This window comes from Narcine bancroftii, chromosome 2 (genome assembly GCF_036971445.1).
Source record: "Narcine bancroftii isolate sNarBan1 chromosome 2, sNarBan1.hap1, whole genome shotgun sequence".
In the NCBI taxonomy this organism is placed as follows: Eukaryota; Metazoa; Chordata; class Chondrichthyes; order Torpediniformes; family Narcinidae; genus Narcine; species Narcine bancroftii.
Window position 1 is genome coordinate 187230411 of NC_091470.1, and position 24352 is coordinate 187254762.

General features: G+C 50.4%; 1 protein-coding gene across 11 annotated transcripts in view; it reads right to left on the reverse strand.

Annotated features, from left to right (window-relative positions):
• LOC138754775 (histone-lysine N-methyltransferase EHMT2-like) overlaps positions 1 to 24352 on the reverse strand; it is a 129592-nt gene that overhangs the window by 23810 nt on the left and 81430 nt on the right. For all 11 annotated transcript variants that reach the window (XM_069919585.1, XM_069919586.1, XM_069919578.1 and 8 more), the window contains 3 exons: positions 24098 to 24202; positions 4986 to 5140; positions 1442 to 1609 (listed from right to left, as the gene is read on the reverse strand). In XM_069919585.1, the coding sequence (XP_069775686.1) occupies positions 1442 to 1609; positions 4986 to 5140; positions 24098 to 24202 (428 nt within the window). The remainder of the gene's footprint in view (positions 1 to 1441; positions 1610 to 4985; positions 5141 to 24097; positions 24203 to 24352) is intronic.

Genomic DNA, 24352 nt, shown 5'->3' on the forward strand with positions numbered 1-24352 from the left:
CTATGTAAGTCTGCCTGCTCGACTTTTCTGCACAGTCTGTGCCTGACATGAAGGACATTTGATGTTGCCTGACATTTGAGATTGTGGAATGTCAGCTTGGTGAGAAACAGGTTTTGGCAGCTTCCACCGTTCCACCCACAGGCCGACAGGAACTATCAAGAGCTGGTGGAGGAACTCACAAGTCGGACACTGTCAGTCGGGGAAAGTAGTCACAACTTTTCAAACTGTAATGGGGACGCCCCTCAGCGGAAGTCAGCCGTAATGGCACAAGCTCTGGGGGTGGCAAAGCTCAGCTCAACACTACAACGGATCACTGTCAGCCCACCATCTCGTCCATTCTCCCATCTACCCCCCCCCCCTACCCTCCCCGTCCATCACACCCACCTCCCACCCAATCCACTCTCCTGGTCCATCCAATCCCACCCCAGCCAGCCTGCCCACCTTCCCGGCCCACCCCGTCCACTCTCCTGGAACATCCAGCCCCACCCCATCCACCCCACCCATCAAGCTTACCCTCCCCGGGCCACCATCTCGCCCATTCTCCCGTCTACCAATGCAGCGGAAGAGCAGCCTGCCTGTGTTTCCTTGTGGAGTGTCTGGAGGCCCATGGGAGAACATAGAATTATTTCAAAGAACAGCAGGGGTCACTTCTCCTATTCAATGGCATTAAGAGGACTAAAGCCTTCAAACTGCTGCTTTTGGGAGCTTATATGGCCAGTGTTTCCTCCACACAGCAGAGCCCTGCAGGGAAACACACGTCAGTGGCTGTAGAGGGGAGGGAGAGACTGTGACACTGTGCTGGGGTTAAGATGCACAGAAGGGCAGAGTCTGCATAGTTGCTGCCCACATTGGGCTTCTCATAGAACACTACAGGCCTTTCAGCCCTCCATGTTGTGCCGACCCATATATTCCTTCCAATTGATTGATGATGGGGAGAAGGCCAGGTAGTGGTGCTGAGTGAGAAAATGGATTAGTTCATTGGACTAAATAACCTATTTCCACTCCTATGTCTCATGGTGTTATGTCATGTTACTCCAATCGTCATTGTACGGCCTCTAATTCCATTTTATGGGCAATGAAAATTATGGCAGCAAAGGTTTTATTTTAATCTTGTGCTGATTTTTGTGAAGCTCGACAAGTAACCGGTCACACAGACTGCAGGTTCTGGAATCCGGTGCAATAACCAAACTGCTGGAGGAACTCAGTGGGTTCAGCAGGAACACTGGCAGAAAAAGTTTCAGGCCAGAACCTTAATTAGGACTGCTCAACCCACCAAGTGAGTCCAATAAATCTGCTTTCTTATCCAATTTCTCTCCCGCGTCTCTCTCTCTCTCTTTCTCCCCCCCCCCACCCACCCCGGAGGGGATCACCTCCTGCTTCTCCCCTCTTCCCCTCCCTGGTAAACCCTCTCCAGGATCTTCACATCCTCCAGAAACCTCACCTGCTGACGATCTTCTCCGTGCGGACCGCTCGATTGATTACCCCTTGCTTGAGTCTCTTGTTGAGCTGGAGGGCGAACCAGACCTGCGAGTTGATGATGCAGCAGTCTAATGGGCTGTCGCCTTCGCGGTTCTTCACCTCGATGTCCGCTCCCCGCGACAGGAAGAGTCTGCAACGACAGAGCCTGGCTGAAGGCTGCACTGGCATTCTGACCATTACCCTCCCCGGGAGTCCATTCAGCCCCTCAAGCCTGTCCCGACTCCAACTCTTGTATCACCTGCACTCACTGCTCTCACCAGTTTTGGAAGAGAGCTTCCAGAATCCCATGATTAAGTGTCTTTACCTGCCACCCTCCCACACCCCCCCCCCCACTCCATCCCACACTATTGCTAAGTCTGTGAATCACCAACAACAATTTGGTTGTTGTACCCCTGTAAATGAGCGCATGGGTGTGTGTGACTCTGTATGCCTCTTAATGCAGCTTTGTGTGACCATGCCACCGTTTGTATGCATGCCTGCCTGTGTTTACATGTGGAATATATGTCCCCGCACATGTCTATGTATGTGCTTGAGTGTGCATACAGATGTGTTCTTTGTGTTTCCACCTCTATCAGTGGGCGGCATGGTTAGCAATCTGGACCGGGGTTCAAATCTCACGCTATCAGTAAGGAATTTGTATGTTCTCCCCATGTCTGAGTGGGTTATTGCCGCCGGCTCTGGTTTCCTCGCACCGTTCAAAAATGCACGGGGTTGTAGGTTGATTGGGTGTAATTGGGCGGCATGGGCTCATGGGCTAAAAGGGCCCGTTACCGTGCATGTTTGTTTCCTGTGCATGGGTGAGTGCATGGTTCCGTGAGCAACGTCCTGCAGTGGTGCAAGGTGCAGAGAGTGGCTTGCAGTGACCTCTCGTGGAACATCCTAGAATGACATGGCATGGTGGCATGGGGGTTGAATCTGGTGCTGTCTGTAAGGCGTTTGTACGTTCTGCCCGTGTCTGGGCAGGTTTCCTCCCACCCTCAAAATCATACGGGGGTTGCAGGTGGACAGCAAGGGCTTTTGGGCTGAAAGGGTCTGTTAGCGTGCTGACTATCTAGATTTTAAAAAAATTAAATTAAAAGCGGATCAAGGCAACTGGAATCCACCAATGCCGGCCGATTATTGCTGGACATTGACTCGAGAGGCGTCAGATGCTGAGTACAAATGAAAATCAGCGGCAAAACATTTTTGGGTCAGTTCAACTAACGCAATGTGTCAGCGTCATTATGCGATTAAACATCCTATATTCAATAAAAGTCAATTTCATGTTTCTCCAACTTCCTACGTGATACAGCAAATCGGAAATTATCTTTTGTGTTCAGCTTGAGGTGGTCTATCATAATCCCCAATTTTTTGTCAGGGAGCAAACCTTTTGAAAAAATTTGTTGCCCCAGTGTAATCAGAGGCTACAACGGACATAGGAGGTTACATAGGAGTGTAGGGGCTACAGTGTGGTTATGGAGATAATAAGTTATGTAGGGGCTAGAGAGGATTACGGAGATTGGAACAGTTAAAGGCGCTGGGGGGGATTCTGGATAGGGAGGAATATAGGGGGCTGGAGGGGCTTACAGAAATAAGGAGTGATGTCAGGACTTGAGGGGGTTATAGACGGATGAATGTAGAGGTTAGAGAGGGTCACAGGCAGGCATAAGGCAATTTCATGTGCAGGTCGAGTACCCTGAATCTGAAACGCTTGGGACCAGATGTTTTTCGGTGTTTGGGCTTTTTGGAGTTTGGAACAGCGGAACTAAGCAGCACGGTAGCATCAGTAGAAATACCTGTATCAGCGGTCAAACAGCAACAACAAACAACAGCCGGCTTTTTGAGTGTCGACATGAAAATTCACATGAAATAGTACTTGCCAAAAAAAAATCTGTCCTTACAAAAGAAGGCCACCTCCCCACTGCCACCGCTGGTCCCCGAAACCTCCCCACTGCCTCCACCAGTCCCTGGGAGTCCGAGGCTACTTCTTTGATGCAGAGGGCACCGCACCTGATGTTGAGAAAGGAGTCGCTGTCACTGACTCCGGCTATAGCTGATGCTGAAGACTCAGACCCAGCTCCGTTTGGCACCTTCTTGGCCAGAAGGAAAGATTTAATTTTTTTTTTACTGTTATTGTAATCAAACTGGCACCAAAAGAGCATCAGAGCCCCACGTGGACAAGTTGAAATATTTTTCCACTTGTGATGTCATGTCAGCTCTAAAAGATTTTTTGGTTTTTGGATCTTTTTGGTTTTCGGATCTTTGGATAAGGGGCACTCAACCTGAAATATTACATGTTCTGTACTATTACATGACAAGAAAGGAATCTAGAATCTTGAAATGGAGAGATGAATATAGGAGATGCAGGAAACACTGTAAAGGGAGAGGTGCAGGAGATGAGGGCGGGTGGATTGTATAGGGTCTGAAGGAGTACAGAGACGGGGGTGAGTGGTTTGTGGATGCATTTTTGGGTCAGAGTGTTTGGAGTTTCAGGGATCAGGAAAACCAGACCAAAAGTTTTACTATGGAGGCCTGCTGGTTTGGAAGACATGGGACGGTGAGAATAAATAGCGGGGGTGAACGAGCGAAGGTCAGCATAAACTCGCTTGCGAAAGGCAGGTGATTTCAGATACACGTAAACTGACAGCTCAGAATGGACAAAACACAGAAATACTGGAAGAACTCAGCCGGTCTTTTCGCGCCTATAGGAGGCAAAGATATATTAGCGACGTTTTGGGCCTGAGCCCTTCTTCAAGCTATGAGTTAATAGGCGTATGGATTAAAAGGCTGGGGAAAAGATAGCAAATGAGGGGGGGAGGGGGAAATACAGACCAACAGATGGTAAATGGATATGAAAAGGGAACAGGAGAGAAGAGAGAGTTGATTTTTGCTCTGTGAAAGGGGACAGAGGAAATAGAGAGAGACAGAGACAGAGCTAGAAGAAAGGAGAGGGGTAAGATGGGGGAGGGGGAGAGTTTCCTAATGGAAACCGGAGAAGACAATGTTAATGCCGTCCAGTTGGAAGATGTGTTCCTCTAATTTGTGGGTGGACTCAGTCTGGCAGTGTATGAGAACACGGCCAGATGTGCCAGCAAGAGAATGGGACGGGGAATTGAAATAGGAAATCCACGCTATTGGAGTGGACAGAGTCGAGTGCCAACGAAGCGATCTCCCAGTCTCCATCCAGCCTCTCCAATGCAGAGGAGACCACAATGGAGTACTGGATGCAATAGATGACACCTGCAGATTCACAAGTGAGGTGTTGTTTGAAGCCCCAAATGGTGGTGAGGGAGGAGGTGTGGGCACGTGGAGCATCTCCTGCACTCACAGGGGAAGGTGTAGAGAGTGATTAGTTGGGGGTGGGGAGACGGAGTGGACGAGAGAGCGGTCCCTGCAGAAGGTGGATGGGAGGAGAGGAGTATGCATGTCTGACAGTTCAGAACGGACAGTTCAGGGGGTCTGACCGACCCCTGTCAGTGACACCGCACACTGAGAACATGTCTGTTTGCAGGAAAATGGATACATACATGACACAGTCGTAGAAATTCTCCCGAGCTGCAATGTGCAAGGGCGTGTCTCCGTGCATGTTCACTGCCTGCAGGTCACACCGAGCATTCAGGAGCACCTCAGCAATGTCAGAGGAACCAGCGAAGGCTGCCCAGTGCAAGCAGATGTTCTCCTCCTGCGGGTGGGACAGCAGTGTTACAGCACACAGTTACAGAGAACTGTCACACAATACAGTTGGCACCCAGCAGGGCCACGCAATGTATGATTTACACCATGATACAGTGCAATTACAGAGCTCAGAAAAGCAACGTGGTTATAGAGAGTAGGACTTTCCATAGGCATGTAACAGAGAGTGAGACTGGGAGATTAAAACTGGGCATCATGGAGCAGGCAGAGGAACAAATCACATTTTCTGCATGTTGTGATCTTGTGGAAACACCATCACAGAAATACAGTAAAATCCCTGGTAAATGGCACCTATAGGGATCATGGATACTGGATATGCCAATTTTCCGGCTGCCTGAGACACCCTCTTACAATATCTAATAAACCTGCATGAAGAATAAACAGTTTAAAATACAGTGCAAAATGTAAATTTTGACAGCATATTTGACAGCATATAAGACCCTCCCCAATTTAGTGTGAAATTTTTTTTTTAGTGAATTGACAGAATACCCGGTAAGTTGGCTAATGGGTTCCTTCTGCAAGGCCCCCTGTAGATTTTGTGTGTGTGTGTGAGTGCGTGCGTGTGTGAGTGCGTGCCTGTATGTGAATGCGTGCGTGCCTGTGTGAGTGCGTGCGTGCCTGTGTGAGTGCGTGCGTGCCTGTGTGAGTGCGTGCGTGCCTGTGTGAGTGCGTGCGTGCCTGTGTGAGTGCGTGCGTGCCTGTGTGAGTGCGTGCGTGCCTGTGTGAGTGCGTGCGTGCCTGTGTGAGTGCGTGCGTGCCTGTGTGAGTGCGTGCGTGCCTGTGTGAGTGCGTGCGTGCCTGTGTGAGTGTGTGCGTGCCTGTGTGTGAGTGCATTTGTGTGTGTGTGTGAGAGTGCATGTGTGCCTGTGTGTGTGAGTGTGTGTGCATGCATGTGAGAGTGCGTGTGTGTGAGTGCGTGTGTGTGAGTGCGTGCGTGTGAGTGCGTGCGTGAGTACATGCGTGCCTGTGTGTGTAAATGCGTGCATGTGTGAGTGCATGCGCGTGTGTGTGAGTGAGTGTGCGTGTGTGAGTGCGTGCCTGAGTGTGAGAGAGTGTGTGTGTGTGTGTGAGTGCGTGCCTGAGTGTGAGAGAGTGTGTGTGCGTGAGAGTGTGTGAGTGCGTGCACATGCCTGTGTGTGAGTGAGTGTGTGTGTGCAGAGTGTGCGTGTGTGAGTGCACGCGTATGTGTGCGTGTGAGTACCTGTGTGAGTGCGTGCGAGAGTGTGTGTGAGTGCGTGCGAGTGTGTGTGAGTGCGTGCGAGTGTGTGTGTGAGTGCATGCGTTCCTGTGTGTGAGTGAGTGTGCGTGTGCGTGTGAGAGTGCGTCTGTGTGTGTGAGTGCGTGCATGTGTGTGTGTGTGCGTGTCTGTGTGTGAATGCGTGTGAGAGTGCGTGTGTGTGAATGTGTGCGTGCCTGTGTGTGAGTGTGTGCGTGCCTGTGTGAGTGCCTGTGTGTGAGTGTGTGCGTGCCTGTGTGTGCACATGCGTGTGTGAGTGCATGCGTGCCTGTGTGTGTGTGTGCCTGTGTGTGAGTGCGTGCATGCCTGTGTGTGTGCGTGTGTGAGAGTGTGTGTGTGAATGCGTGCATGCCTGTGAGTGTGCATGCCTGTGTGAGTGCGTGCGCGTGTGTGTGAGTGCATGCATGAGTGTGTGTGCATGTCTGAGTGAGTGAGTGAGTGAGTGAGTGCACGCACGCGCCTTCACGCTTCTCGATGAAAATCCTCCAGCCCTGCATGGCCGAGACGCCGAAGCCTCCCTGCACGTGAGCAACAGCAGAAGCACGTTCTCCTGCCTATCACTCACTGACACTGTGCCCCATTCAATTTGCTTGAGGGGGAGGGGCGTGGTGCCCGAGCATCGAGGCCCAGCGCTCCCCTCAAAGCAAGCGATCGATCGTACCATCGGCGTGCGCTACAAACACGGCTGCTGCACTGCTGGCGGCGGCCGACGTGGTCGGCATTCTCACTGGAGGAAGTGAGCGGCTGTGGTAGCGGCTCCGGAAAGCACGGGCCACCCAAGGGAAGGTGGCCCGTGAAGGTGAGGGCCCACTTGCAAGACAGCTGCAGCACCTCCGTGGGCTTCTTGAAGCTGGGCAAGTAGTTTGAGCACTTTCTATTTTGGTGCCCAAAATGGCAGCACCAAAATGTCACCTTCACATATAGGACCCAGGGTGGTTTTCGAGGCGGTTATTTTAGGTAAAAAAATAAGTGGGTCCTATATGCCATCAAATACGGTAATTGAAAAAATAATATTGTTGTCCTTAATTACATTAAGTTCATTTTAATCAGGTTAATTCCTGTAACTTACAAAAATTAAATTTGAACCCTGGTCATTGACGCCCTTCAGCACTGTGCTAACAGCTACACTAACTGGGCCACCATCATAATTAACCCCCCCTCCTCCAAGTTTCCAGTTAAAGCCTTTACTAATATTAAAATGAGGTAAAGACTCTTACTCGACATCGGCTGGCTCTTCGTCCTGGGTGCCACCGTTTCATTCAAACAGCTGCTGCGGGCGGGCATGACCGGGGTGCTCCGTTGACTGATTGTTTGCTCCCAAGGGGGTTGTGTGTTGCTTCAGAGAACATTCACTTTTATAATTTTAAAGTTTTATTTATATAAATTTTTAAAAATTTATTATCCTGATTTTTTTTGGTTGGTTTGCCTGAATTTCGGATTCCGGGGATTTTACTGTAGTTGTTAGTTGAGCACTGAGAGAAAGTATCTTGGGAAGATTAGAACAACTGTGGCAGGGTGACTGAGCTGCTCACTGAGAAATTTGGGATTCCAATTGACTTCATCCCAGGAGAGGACGAGTCCATGAGTGTGTTTTAATTTTCGAAAGCAACAAATTCAAGGAGGGGTTCGTTGGAAAGAAAAAAACAAATATTCACTAAGAGTGGAGAAGATGGCGTTAGCAGTTAGCGCAAGGCCTTTACTGTGCCAGTGATCGGGACCGGACTGGGGTTCGAGCCCCGCGATGTCTCTAAGGAGTTTGTACTTCCTTCCCGTGTCTGTGTGGATTTTCTCCAGGGGCTCCAGTTTCCTCCCACCCTTGAGAAATGTTCCGGGGGTGTCGGTTGATGGGGTGTAAATTGGGTGGCACAGACTTGAGAGCTGAAATGGCCTGTTACCGAGCTGTATGTCTAAATTTAAACTTAGCTTGAAGTCTTTCAGAGGGAAATTATTCCAAGCGTGGGTTAAAGAGCGCAGTCCCAAAGCATGTTACAGAGTACAGTTACAGTTCAAAGTTACAGAGCACAGTCCAAGAACATGGTTACACAGCACAGTTCGGTTACAGAGCCCAGTTCCAGAGTACAGACACTGTGCAGTTATAGTGTGCCGTTCCTCAGCACCGTTTCAAGTGTCGTAACACAGGGCAGCTCCACAGTGCAGTTGCAGAGAGCAGCTTCCCTGCACAGCTTCAGAGTACAATTAGGGACTGGAGTCTGACGGCGCGATTACAGAGCACAGTTCCACAGCACGTTACTGAGCGCAGATACACCACTCAGTTCCACAGGGCAGTTTTCAGAGCGAAGCTCCACCACATGTTGACAGAGCACAGATGCACAACACAGTTACAGAGAGTAGTTCTACAACACAGTTACAGAGCACAACTCCACAACACGGTTACAGAGCACAGATCCACAACACGGTTACAGAGCACAGATGAACAACAAGGATACAGAGCACAGATCCACAACACGGTTACAGAGCACAGATCAACAACACGGTTACAGAGCACAGTTCTACAACACGGTTACAGAGCACAGCTCCACATCACGGTTACAGAGCGCATTTCTACAACACGGTTACAGAGTGCAGCTCCACAACACGGTCACAGAGCGCAGTTCTACAACAAGGTTACAGAGAGCAGCTCCACAACACGGTTATAGAGCGCAGACCTACAACAGGGTTACAGAGCGCAGCTCCACAACACGGTCATAGAGCACAGTTCTACAACAAGGTTACAGAGCACAGCTTCACAATAAGGTTACAGAGCACAACTCCTCAACACGGTTACAGAGCGCAGTTCTACAACACGGTTACAGAGGGAGTTCTACAACAAGGTTACAGAGCACAGCTCCACAACACGGTCACAGAGCACAGTTCTAAAACATGGTTTCAGAGCGCAGCTCCAACATACGGTTACAGAACGCCACTCCACAACACGGTTACAGAGCACAGTTGCACAACACAGTTACAGAGCAAAGATCCACAACACGGTTACAGAGCGCAGCTCCACAACACGGTTACAGAGCGCAGCTCCACCACACAGTTACAGAGCGCAGTTCTACAACACGGTTACAGAGGGAGTTCTACAACAAGGTTACAGAGCACAGCTCCACAACACGGTCACAGAGCACAGTTCTAAAACATGGTTTCAGAGCGCAGCTCCAACATACGGTTACAGAACGCCACTCCACAACACGGTTACAGAGCACAGTTGCACAACACAGTTACAGAGCACAGTTGCACAACACGGTTACAGAGCAAAGATCCACAACACGGTTACAGAGCGCAGCTCCACAACACGGTCACAGAGCACAGTTCTACAACACGGTTTCAGAGCGCAGCTCCAACACACGGTTACAAAACACCACTCCACAACACGGTTACAGAGCACAGTTTCACAACACAGTTACAGAGCAAAGATCCAAAATACGGTTACAGACCACAGCACCACAACACGCTTACAGAGCGCAGCTCCACAACACGGTTACAGAACGCAGTTCTACAACACGGTCACGGAGCACAGTGCTACAACACGGTTACAGAGCACAGCTGCAAAACACGGTTTCAGAGCGCAGTTCTACAGCACGGTTACAGAGCGAGTTCAACAACAAGGTTACAGAGAACAGCTCCACAATAAGGTTACAGAGCACAGCTCCACAACACGGTTACAGAGCACAGTTCTACAGCACGGTTACAGTGCGCAGCTACACAACACGGTTACAGTGCTCAGCTGCACAACACGGTTACAGGGCGCAGCTCCACCACACGGTTACAGAGCACAGTCCTACAACACTGTTACAGAGCACAGTTCCACAACACGGTTACAGAGCGCAGTTCTACAACACGATTACAGAGCGCAGCACCACCACACGGTTACAGAGCGCAGCTCCACCACACGGTTACAGACCGCAATTTACAGAGCACATTTCTACAACACAGTTACAGAGCACAGCTCCACCACACGGTTACAGAGCAGAATTTCACAACATGGTTAGAGAGGGCAGTTGACCTACACGGTTGCAGAGCGCAGCTCCACCACACGGTCACAGAGCACAGTTCTACAGCACGGTTACAGAGCGAGTTCAACAACATGGTTACAGTGCTCAGCTCCACCACACGGTTACAGAGCACAGTCCTACAACACTGTTACAGAGCACAGTTCCACAACACGGTTACAGAGCGCAGTTCTACAACACGATTACAGAGCGCAGCACCACCACACGGTTACAGAGCGCAGCTCCACCACACGGTTACAGACCGCAATTTACAGAGCACAGTTCTACAACATCGTAACACAGCGCAGCTCCACGACATGGTTACAGAGCACAGTCCTAGAGCACGGTTACAGAGCGCAGTCCTACAACACAGTTACAGAGCGCAGCTCCACAACACGGTTACAGAGCTCAGCTCCACAACACGGTTACAGAGCTCAGCTCCACCACACGGTTGCAGAACTCCACTCCACAACACGGATACCGATCGTAGTTCTACAACACGGTCACAGAGCAGAGTTCTACAACACGGTTACAGAGTGCAGTATCAGCACACGGTTACAGAGCCCAGTTCTACAACAATGTGACAGAGCACAGCTCCACAACACCATTACAGAGCTCAGCTCTAGAACACGGTTACAGAGCGCAGCTCTACAACACGGTCACAGAGCACAGTTCTACAACACGGTCACAAAGCAGAGTTCTACAACACGGTTACACAGTGCAGCTCCACCACACGGGTACAGAGCACAACTTCACCACACGGGTACAGAGCGCAGCTCCACCACACGGTTACAGAGCACAGCTCCACCACACAGTTACAGAGCGCAGTTCTACAACACGGTTACAGAGCGCAGCTCCACAACACGGTCACAGAGCACAGTTCTACAACACGGTTTCAGAGAACAGTTCTACAACAAGGTTACAGAGTGCAGCACCACCACACAGTTACAGAGCGCAGCTCCACCACACAGTTACAGAGCGCAGCTCCACCACACAGTTAAGGAGCACAACTCCACAACACTGTTACAGAGCGCAGTCCCTCAACTTGGTTACAGAGAGCAGCTCCACAACACGGTCACTGAGCACATTTCTACAACACGATTGCATAGCGCAGCTCCACCACACAGTAACAGAGTGCAGCTCCATATCATGGTTAAAGAGCACAGTTCTACAACGCTGTTACAGAGCACAGATCCACAACACAGTTACAGAGCGCAGCTCCACCACACAGTTACAGAGCGCAGTTCTACAACACGGTTACAGAGCGCAGCTCCACAACACGGTCACAGAGCACAGTTCTACAACACGGTTTCAGAGCGCAGCTCCAACACACGGTTACAAAACAGCACTCCACAACACGGTTACAGAGCACAGTTTCACAACACAGTTACAGAGCAAAGATCCACAACATGGTTACAGAGCACAGCACCACAACACGGTTACAGAGCGCAGTTCTACAACACGGTTAAAGAGCGAGTTCAACAACAAGGTTACAGAGCAAATATCCACAACACGTTTACACAGCACAGCTCCACAACACGGTTACAGAGCGCAGCTCTACAACACGGTTACAGTGCACAGCTCCACAACATGGTTACGGTGTGCAGCTCCACAACACGGTCACAGAGCACAGTTCTACAACATCGTCACAGAGTGCAGCTCCACGACACGGTTACAGAGCACCGTCTTAGAGCATCATTACAGAGCGCAGTCCTACAACACAGTAACAGAGCGCAGCTCCATATCATGGTTACAGAGTACAACTCCACAACACGGTCACAGAGCAGAGTTCTACAACACTGTTACAGAGTGCAGTATCAGCACACGGTTACAGAGCCCAGTTCTACAACACGGTTACAGAGCACAACTCCACAACATGGTTACAGAGCGCACTAATACAACACGGATACAGAGCACAGCTCCACAACACGGTCACAGAGCACAGCTCCACCACACAGTAACAGAGCGCAGCTCCATATCATGGTTACAGAGCATAGTTCTACAATGCTGTTACAGAGCCCAGTTCTACAACACGGTTACAGAGCACAACTCCACAACACGGTTACAGAGCGCACTAATACAACACGGACACAGAGCACAGCTCCACAACACGGTCACAGAGCACAGTTCTACAACACGATTACAGAGCGCAGCTCCACATCATGGTTACAGAGCACAGTTCTACAACGCTGTTACAGAGTGCAGATACACAACACGGTTACAGAGCGCAGCTCCACCACATGGTTACAAAGCACAGCTCCATATCATGGTTACAGAGCACAGTTCTACAATGCTGTTAGAGCACAGCACCACAACACGGTTACAGAGCGCAGCACCACAACACGGTTACAGAGCGCAGTTCTACAACACGGTTAAAGAGCGAGTTCAACAACAAGGTTACAGAGCAAATATCCACAACACGTTTACACAGCACAGCTCCACAACACGGTTACAGAGCGCAGCTCTACAACACGGTTACAGTGCACAGCTCCACAACATGGTTACAGTGTGCAGCTCCACAACACGGTCACAGAGCACAGTTCTACAACATCGTCACAGAGTGCAGCTCCACGACACGGTTACAGAGCACAGCTCGACAACACCGTTACAGAGCACAGTTGCACAACATGGTTACAGAGCAAATATCCACAACACGTTTACACAGCACAGCTCCACAACACGGTCACAGAGCACAGTTCTACAACACGATTACAGAGCACAGCACCACCACACAGTAACAGTGCACAGCTCCATATCATGGTTACAGAGCACAGTTCTACAATGCTGTTACAGAGCCCAGTTCTACAACACGGTTACAGAGCGCAGCTCCACATCATGGTTACAGAGCACAGATCTACAATGCTGTTACAGAGCCCAGTTCAACAACATGGTTACAGAGTACAACTCCACAACACGGTTACAGAGCGCACTAATACAACACGGACACAGAGCACAGCTCCACAACACGGTCACAGAGCACAGTTCTACAACACGATTACAGAGCACAGCTCCACCACACAGTAACAGTGCACAGCTCCATATCATGGTTACAGAGCACAGTTCTACAATGCTGTTACAGAGCCCAGTTCTACAACACGGTTACAGAGCGCAGCTCCACATCATGGTTACAGAGCACAGTTCTACAACGCTGTTACAGAGTGCAGATACACAACACGGTTACAGAGCGCAGCTCCACCACATGGTTACAAAGCACAGCTCCATATCATGGTTACAGAGCACAGTTCTACAATGCTGTTAGAGCACAGATCCACAACACAGTTACAGAGCGCAGCTCCACCACATGGTTACAGAGCACAGCTCGACAACACCGTTAGAGAGCACAGTTGCACAACATGGTTACAGAGCAAATATCCACAACACGTTTACACAGCACAGCTCCACAACACGGTCACAGAGCACAGTTCTACAACACGATTACAGAGCACAGCTCCACCACACAGTAACAGTGCACAGCTCCATATCATGGTTACAGAGCACAGTTCTACAATGCTGTTACAGAGCCCAGTTCTACAACACGGTTACAGAGCGCAGCTCCACATCATGGTTACAGAGCACAGTTCTACAACGCTGTTACAGAGTGCAGATACACAACACGGTTACAGAGCGCAGCTCCACCACATGGTTACAAAGCACAGCTCCATATCATGGTTACAGAGCACAGTTCTACAATGCTGTTAGAGCACAGATCCACAACACAGTTACAGAGCGCAGCTCCACCACATGGTTACAGAGCACAGCTCGACAACACCGTTAGAGAGCACAGTTGCACAACATGGTTACAGAGCAAATATCCACAACACGTTTACACAGCACAGCTCCACAACACGGTCACAGAGCACAGTTCTACAACACGATTACAGAGCACAGCTCCACCACACAGTAACAGTGCACAGCTCCATATCATGGTTACAGAGCACAGTTCTACAATGCTGTTACAGAGCCCAGTTCTACAACACGGTTACAGAGCGCAGCTCCACATCATGGTTACAGAGCACAGTTCTACAACGCTGTTACAGAGTGCAGATACACAACATGGTTACAGAGCACAGATCTACAATGCTGTTACAGAGCCCAGTTCTACAACACGGTTACAGAGCACAACTCTACAACACGGTTACAGAGCGCACTAATACAACACGGATACAGAGCACAGCTCCACCACATGGTTACAGAGCACAGCTCGACAACACCGTTACAGAGCACAGTTGCACAACATGGTTACAGAGCAAATATCCACAACACGTTTACACAGCACAGCTCCACAACACGGTCACAGAGCACAGTTCTACAACACGATTACAGAGCACAGCTCCACCACACAGTAACAGTGCACAGCTCCATATCATGGTTACAGAGCACAGTTCTACAATGCTGTTACAGAGCCCAGTTCTACAACACGGTTACAGAGCACAGCTCCACAACACGGTCACAGAGCACAACTCCACAACACGGTTACAGAATGCACTAATACAACACGGATACAGAGCAAGCTCCACAACACGGTCACAGAGCACAGTTCTACAACATGATTATAGAGCACAGCTCCACAACACGGTTACAGAGCACAGCTCCACCACACAGTAACAGTGCACAGCTCCATATCATGGTTACAGAGCACAGTTCTACAACGCTGTTACAGAGTGCAGATACACAACACGGTTACAGTGCGCAGCTCCACCACATGGTTACAGAGCACAGATCCACAACACAGTTACAGAACGCAGCTCTACAACATGGTTACAGTGCGCAGCTCCACAACATAGTTTCACTGCGCAGCTCCACCACACGGTTACAGAACACCACTCCACAACACGGATACAGAGCGTAGTTCTACAACACGGTCACAGAGCACAGTTCTACAACACGGTCACAAAGCAGAGTTCTACAACACGGTTACACAGTGAAGCTCCACCACACGGGTACAGAGCGCAGCTCCACCACACGGTTACAGAGCACAGCTCCACCTCATGGTTTCAGAACACAGTTCCACAACTCGGTTACAGAGCACAGTTCTACAACAAGGTTACAGAGTGCACCTCCACCACACGGTTACAGAGCGCAGCTCCACAACACAGTTAGGGAGCACAATTCCACAACACAGTTACAGAGCACAGTTCCACAACATGGTTACAGAGCAAAATTCCACAACACGGTTACAGAGCGCAGCTCCACAACACGGTCACAGAGCACAGTTCTACAACACGGTTTCAGAGCGCAGCTCCAACACACGGTTACAAAACACCACTCCACAACACGGTTACAGAGCACAGTTTCACAACACAGTTACAGAGCAAAGATACAAAACACGGTTACAGAGCACAGCACCACAACACGGTTACAGAGCGCAGCTCCACAACACGGTTACAGAACGCAGTTCTACAACACGGTCACGGAGCACAGTTCTACAACACGGTTACAGAGCACAGCTGCAAAACACGGTTTCAGAGCGCAGTTCAACAGCACGGTTACAGAGCACAGTTCTATAACACGGTTACAGAGCACAGTTCTACAACACAGTTTCAGAGCGCAGCACCTACACACGGTTACAAAACACCACTCCACAACACGGTTACAGAGCACAGTTTCACAACACAGTTACAGAGCAAAGATCCACAACACGGTTACAGAGCACAGCACCACAACACGGTTACAGAGCGCAGCACCACAACACGGTTACAGAGCGCAGTTCTACAACACGGTTAAAGAGCGAGTTCAACAACAAGGTTACAGAGAACAGCTCCACAATAAGGTTACAGAGCACAGCTCCACAACACGGTTACAGAGCACAGTTCTACAATGCTGTTACAGAGCACAGATCCACAACACAGTTACAGAGCGCAGCTCCACCACATGGTTACAGAACACAGCTCGACAACTCCATTTCAGAGCACAGTTGCACAACATGGTTACAGAGCAAATATCCACAACACGTTTACACAGCACAGCTCCACAACACGGTTACAGAGCGCAGCTCTACAACACGGTTACAGTGCGCAGCTCTACAACACGGTTACAGTGCGCAGCTCCACAACATGGTTACAGAGCAATTATCCACAACACGGTTACACAGCACAGCTCCACAACACGGTTACAGAGCGCAGCTCTACAACACGGTTACAGTGCGCAGCTCCACAACACGGTCACAGAGCACAGTTCTACAACACGTTTACACAGCACAGCTCCGCAACACGGATACAGAGCACAGCTCCATAACACGGTCACAGAGCACAGTTCTACAACACGATTACAGAGCACAGCTCCACAACACGGTTACAGAGCGCAGCTCCACATCATGGTTACAGAGCACAGTTCTACAACGCTGTTACAGAGTGCAGATACACAACACGGTTACAGTGCGCAGCTCCACCACATGGTTATAGAGCACAGATCCACAACACAGTTACAGAGCGCAGCTCTACCACACGGTTACAGTGCGCAGCTCAACCACACGGTTTCAGAGCGCAGCTCCACCACACGGTTACAGAACACCACTCCACAACACGGATACAGAGCGTAGTTCTACAACACGGTCACAGAGCACAGTTCTACAACACGGTCACAAAGCAGAGTTCTACAACACGGTTACACAGTGAAGCTCCACCACACGGGTACAGAGCACAACACCACCACACGGGTACAGAGCGCAGCTCCACCACACGGTTACTGAGCAGCTCCACCTCATGGTTTCAGAACACAGTTCCACAACTCGGTTACAGAGCACAGTTCTACAACAAGGTTACAGAGTGCAGCACCACCACACAGTTAGGGAGCACAACTCCACAACACTGTTACAGAGCGCTGTCCCTCAACACGGTTACAGAGAGCAGCTCCACAACACGGTTACTGAGCACAGTTCTACAACACGATTGCATAGCGCAGCTCCACCACACAGTAACAGAGCGCAGCTCCATATCACGGTTACAGAGCACAGTTATACAATGCTGTTACAGAGGACAGATCCACAACACAGTTACAGAGCGCAGCTCCACCACATGGTTACAGAGCACAGCTCGACAACTCCACTACAGAGCACAGTTCCACAACATGGTTACAGAGCAAATATCCACAACACGGTTACACAGCCAGCTCCACAACACGGTTACAGAGCGCAGCTCTAGAACACTCTTACAGTGCTCAGCTCCACAACACGGTCAGAGAGCACAGTTCTACAACATCGTCACAGAGCGCAGCTCCACGACACGGTTACAGAGCACAGTCCTAGAGCACGGTTACAGTGCGCAGCTACACAACACGGTTACAGTGCTCAGCTCCACAACACGGTCAGAGAGCACAGTTCTACAACATTGTCACAGAGCGCAGCTCCAGAACCCGGTTACAGAGCTCAGCTGCACCACACGGTTGCAGAACTCCACTCCACAACACGGATACCAATCGTAGTTCTACAACACGGTCACAGAGCTGAGTTCTACAACACGGTTACAGAGTGCAGTATCACCACACAGTTACAGAGCCCAGTTCTACAACACGGTTACAGAGCACAACTCCACAACACGGTTATAGAGCGCACTAATACAACACGGATACAGAGCACAGCTCCACAACACGGTAACAGAGCACAGTTCTTCAACACGAATACAGTGCGCAGCTCCACAACACGGTTTCAGAGCGCAGCTCCACCACACGGTTACAGAACACTACTCCACAACACGGATACAGAGCGTAGTTCTACAACACGGTCACAGAGCACAGTTCTACGACACGGTTCAAAGCAGAGTTCTACAACACGGTTACATAGTGCAGCTCCACCACACGGGTACAGAGCACAACTCCACCACACGGGTACAGAGCGCAGCTCCACCACACGGGTACAGAGCGCAGCTCCACCACACGGGTACAGAGCGCAGCTCCACCACACGGTTACAGAGCACAGCTCCACCTCATGGTTACAGAGCACAGATCCACAACACAGTTACAGAGCGCAGCTCCACCACATGGTTACAGAGCACAGTTCCACAACGTGGTTACACAGCAAATATCCACAACACGGTTACACAGCACAGCTCCACAACACGGTTACAGAGCGCAGCTCTACAACACGGTTACAGTGCGCAGCTCTACAACACGGTTACAGTGCGCAGCTACACAACATGGTTACGGTGCTCAGCTCCACAACACGGTTAGTGAGCACAGTTCTACAACATCGTCACAGAGCGCAGCTCCACGACACGGTTACAGAGCACAGTCCTAGAGCACGGTTACAGAGTGCAGTCCTACAACACGGTTACAGAGCTCAGCTCCACAACACGGTTACAGAGCTCAGCTCCACCACACGGTTGCAGAACTCCACTCCACAACACGGATACCAATCGTAGTTCTACAACACGGTCACAGAGCAGAGTTCTACAACACGGTTACAGAGTGCAGTATCAGCACACAGTTACAGAGCCCAGTTCTACAACACGGTTACAGAGCACATCTCCACAACACGGTTACAGAGCGCACTAATACAACACGGATACAGAGCACAGCTCCACAACACGGTCACAGAGCACAGTTCTACAACACGATTACAGAGCACAGCTCCACCACACAGTAACAGAGCGCAGCTCCATATCATGTTTACAGAGCACAGTTCTACAATGCTGTTACAGAGCCCAGTTCTACAACACGGTTACAGAGCACAACTCCACAACACGGTTACAGAGCACACTAATACAACACGGATACAGAGCTCAGCTCCACAACACGGTCACAGAGCACAGTTCTACAACACGATTACAGAGCGCAGCTCCACCACATGGTTACAGAGCACAGCTCCATATCATGGATACAGAGCACAGTTCTACAATGCTGTTAGAGAGCACAGATCCACAACACAGTTACAGAGCGCAGCTCCACCACATGGTTACAGAGCACAGCTCGACAACACCGTTACAGAGCACAGTTGCACAACATGGTTACAGAGCAAATATCCACAACACGTTTACACAGCACATCTCCACAACACGGTTACAGAGCGCAGCTCTACAACACGGTTACAGTGCGCAGCTCCACAACATGGTTACAGTGCGCAGCTCCACAACACGGTCACAGAGCACAGTTCTACAATATCGTCACAGAGCGCAGCTCCACGACACGGTTACAGAGCACAGTCCTAGAGCACGGTTACGGAGCGCATTCCTACAACACAGTTACAGAGCGCATCTCCACAACACGGTTACAGAGCTCAGTTCCATCACACGGTTGCAGAACTCCACTCCACCACACGGATACCAATCTTAGTTCTACAACACGGTCACAGAGCACAGTTCTACAACACTGTTACAGAGTGCAGTATCAGCACACGGTTACAGACCTCAGTTCTACAACACGGTTACAGAGCACAACTCCACAAATCGGTCACAGAGCACAGTTCTACAACACGATTGCAGTGCGCAGCTCCACGACATGGTTACAGAGGACAGTCCGAGAGCACGGTTACAGAGCGCAGTCCTACAACACAGTTACAGAGCGCAGCTCCACAACATGGTTACAGAGCCCAGTTCGATAAAACAGTGACAGAGCGCACTTCTACAACACGGATACAGAGCGCAGGTCCACATCATGGATAGAGCACAGTTCTACAACACTGTTACAGAGCGCAGCTCCACCACATGGTTACAGAGCGCAGCTCCACCATACGGTTACAGACCGCAGCTCCACAACACAGTCACAGAGCGCAATTCCACAACACGGTTACAGAGCGCAGTTCTACTACACGGTTACAGAGCGAAGCTCCACCACATGGTCACAGATCACATTTTTAAAACATTGTTACAGACCGCAGCTCCACAACACAGTCACAGAGCGCAATTCCACAACACGGTTACAGAGCGCAGTTCTACTACACGGTTACAGAGCGCAGCTCCACCACACAGTTACAGAGCGCAGCTCGACCACACGGTTACAGAGCACAGTTCCACATCATGGTTAAGAGCACAGCTCCACAACACGGTTGCAGAGCGAGTTCTACAACAAGGTTACAGAGCACAACTCCACAACACGGTTACAGAGCGCACTAATACAACACGGATACAGAGCACAGCTCCACAACACGGTCACAGAGCACAGTTCTACAACACGATTACAGAGCGCAGCTCCACCACATGGTTACAGAGCACAGCTCGACAACACCGTTACAGAGCAGTTGCACAACATGGTTACAGAGCAAATATCTACAACACGTTTACACAGCACATCTCCACAACACGGTTACAGAGCGCAGCTCCACAACACGGTCACAGAGCACAGTTCTACAACATCGTCACAGAGCGCATCTCCACGACACGGTTACAGAGCACAGTCCTAGAGCACGGTTACAGAGCACAGTTCTACAACACGGTTACAAAGCGCAGCTCCACCAGACGGGTACAGATCGCAGCTTCACCACAAGGTTACAGAGCGCGGCTCCACAACACGGTTACAGAGCGCAGTTCTACACACAGTTACAGAGCGAGTTCTACAACAAAATTATAAAGCACAGCTCCACAACACGGTTACAGAGCGCTGTTCTACAACCCGGTTACAGAGCGCAGCTCTAGCTCATGGTTACAGAGCACAGTTCCACAACACGGTTACAGAGCACAGCTCCATATCATGGTTACAGAGCACAGTTCCACAACATGGTTACACAGCACAGCTCCACAACACGGTTACAGAACATAGTTCTACAACACGGTTACAGAGCACAGTTCTACAACACGGTTATAGAGCGCAGCTCCACCACACGGTTACAGAGCGCAGCTCCACCACACGGTTACAGAGCGCAGCTCCACCACACGGTTACAGAGCGCAGCTCCACCACACGGTTACAGAGCGCAGCTCCACCACACGGTTACAGAGCGCAGTTCTACAACACAGTTACAGGGCGCAGCTCCACAACACGTTTACAGAGTGCAGTTCTACAACACGGTTACAGAGCAAGTTCTACAACAAGGTTACAGAGCACAGTTCCTCCACATGGTTACAGAGCGCAGCTCCAGCACATGGTTACAGAGCGCAGCTCCACCAAACGGTTACAGAGCGCAGCTCCACAACACGGTTACAGAGCACAGTTCTAGAACACAGTTACAGAGCACAACTCCACAACACGATTACAGAGCAAGTTCTACAACAAGGTTACAGAGCACAGCTCCTCCACACGGTTACAGAGCGCAGTTTCACCACACGGTTACAGAGCTCAGTTTCACCACACGGTGACAGAGTAAAGTTTCAGCACACGGTTACAGAGTGCAGTTCTACAACACGGTTACAGAGCACAACTCCACAACACGATTACAGAGCGCAGATCTACAACTCGGTTACAGAGCGCAGCTCCGCAACACGGTCAATGAGCACAGTTCTACAACACGATTCCACAGTGCAGCTCCACCATACGATTACAGAGCGCAGCTCCACATCATGGTTACAGAGCACAGTTCTACAATGCTGTTACAGAGCAGAGATCAACAACACGGTTACAGAGCGCAGATGCACCACATGGTTACAGAGAGCAGCTCCACCATACGGTTACAGAGCGCAGCTCCACAACACTGTCACAGGGCGCAGTTTCACCACACGGTTACACAGTGCAGTTTCAGCACACGGTTACAGAGTGCTGTTCTACAACACGGTTACAGAGCACATTCCTACAACACGGTTATAGAGCGCAGTCCTACTACACAGTTACAGAGCGCAGCTCCACAACACAGTTACAGAGCTCAGCTACACCACACGGTTACAGAACACCATTCCACAACACGGATACCGAGCGTATTTCAACAACACGGTTACGGAGTGTAGCTCCACAACACGGTCACAGAGCACAGTTCTTTAACACGGTTACAGAGTGCAGTTTCAGCACACAGTTACAGAGCGTAGTTCTACAACACAGTTACAGAACGCACTTCTACAACATGGTTACAGAGCACAGCTCCACAACACGGTCACAGAGCACAGTTCGACAACACTATTACAGAGCACAGCTCCATCACATGGTTACACAGCGCAGCTCCACATCATGGTTACAGAGCACAGTTCTACAATGCTGTTACAGAGCACAGATCCACAACATGGTTACAAAGCGCAGCTCGACCACATGGTTACAGAGCGCACTTCTACAATACAGTTACAGAGCACAACTCCACAACACGATTACAGAGCACAGCTCCACAACACGGTCACAGAGCACAGTTCTACAACATGGTTACAGAGAGCAGCTCCCCCACACGGTTACAGAGCGCAGCTCCACAACACGGTTACAGAGCACAGCTCCACCACACGGTTACAGAGCACAGCTCCACATCATGCTTACAGAGCACAGTTCCACAACATGGTTACAGTGCAAAGATCCACAACACGGTTACAGAGCACAATTCCACAACACAGTTACAGAGCACTGTTCTACAACATAGTCACAGAGCGCAGCTGCACCACATGGTTACAGAGCACAGTCCTACAACACGGTTACAGAGCGCAGTCCTACAACACAGTTACAGAGCGCAGCTCCACCACACGGTTACAGAGCGCAGCTCCACCACACGGTTACAGAGCGCAGCTCCACCACACGGTTACAGAGCGCAGCTCCACCACACGGTTACAGAGCGCAGCTCCACCACACGGTTACAGAGCGCAGCTCCACCACACGGTTACAGAGCGCAGCTCCACCACACGGTTACAGAGCGCAGCTCCACCACACGGTTACAGAGCTCAGCTCCACCACACGGTTACAGAGCGCAGCTCCACCACACGGTTACAGAGCGCAACTCCACCACACGGTTACAGAACACCACTCCACAACACGGATACAGAGCGTAGTTCTACAACACGGTCACGGAGCACAGCTCCACACCACGGTTACAGAGCGCAGCTCCACCACACGGTTACAGAGCGCAGCTCCACCACACGGTTACAGAGCGCAGCTCCACCACACGGTTACAGAGCGCAGCTCCACCACACGGTTACAGAGCGCAACTCCACCACACGGTTACAGAACACCACTCCACAACACGGATACAGAGCGTAGTTCTACAACACGGTCACGGAGCACAGCTCCACACCACGGTCACAGAGCACAGTTCAACAACACGGTTACAGAGCGCAGCTCCACCACATGGTTATAGAGCGGAGCTCCACCATACAATTACAGAGTGCAGCTCCACAACATAGTCACAGAGCGCAATTCCACAACACGGTCACAGAGCACAGTTCTACAACATGGTTACAGAGCGCAGCTCCACCACACTGTTACAGAGCACAGCTCCACATCATGGTTACAGAGCACAGTTCCACAGCGCGGATATAGAATTTAGTTCCACAGCACCATTTTGTTACACAGTGCAGTTCCGCAGCGCAGATACAGAATCTTTTCAGTTACAGAGCGCAGTTCCCCAGCACGGTTACAGAGCACAGCTCCACCACATGGTTCCAGAGCACAGCTCCACAACAGTTACAGAGCGCAGTTCCCCAGCACGGTTAAAGAACACAGGTCGACATCATGGTTACACCACACAGTTCCACAGCACATTTATAGAGCACATTTCCACAGCACGTTTACAGAGTGTGGTTACAGAAAGCAGTTCCACAACACAGTTTCAGATCCACAGAGCATAAATCACTGGGAGATGTAGGGAGTGTTGATCACTCCCACGGGCAGGGAGGCACAGAGGCATGTCTCCTGTCCTGCCCCTGAACTGCACCACCTCTCGAGGTTACCTACGTTGTCCTTTAGTGCGACACTGGCTCCACGATCCAGCAGCAGCCTGATGATCTCGATGTGTTTGTGTTCAGCTGCCCAGATAACAGGAGTCCAGCCACCACTGTCCTGCACAAGCAAAAGGAAGGGGTTAGAAGACAAGGAACATTAGTGCATGCAATCCCAGCCTCTGGCGAATTGTGCTGATGGTTTCCTTCTCTAGACAAGAATAAACTCCAGAGGATTATTAACTCGGCCTACGACATCACAGGCACCAGA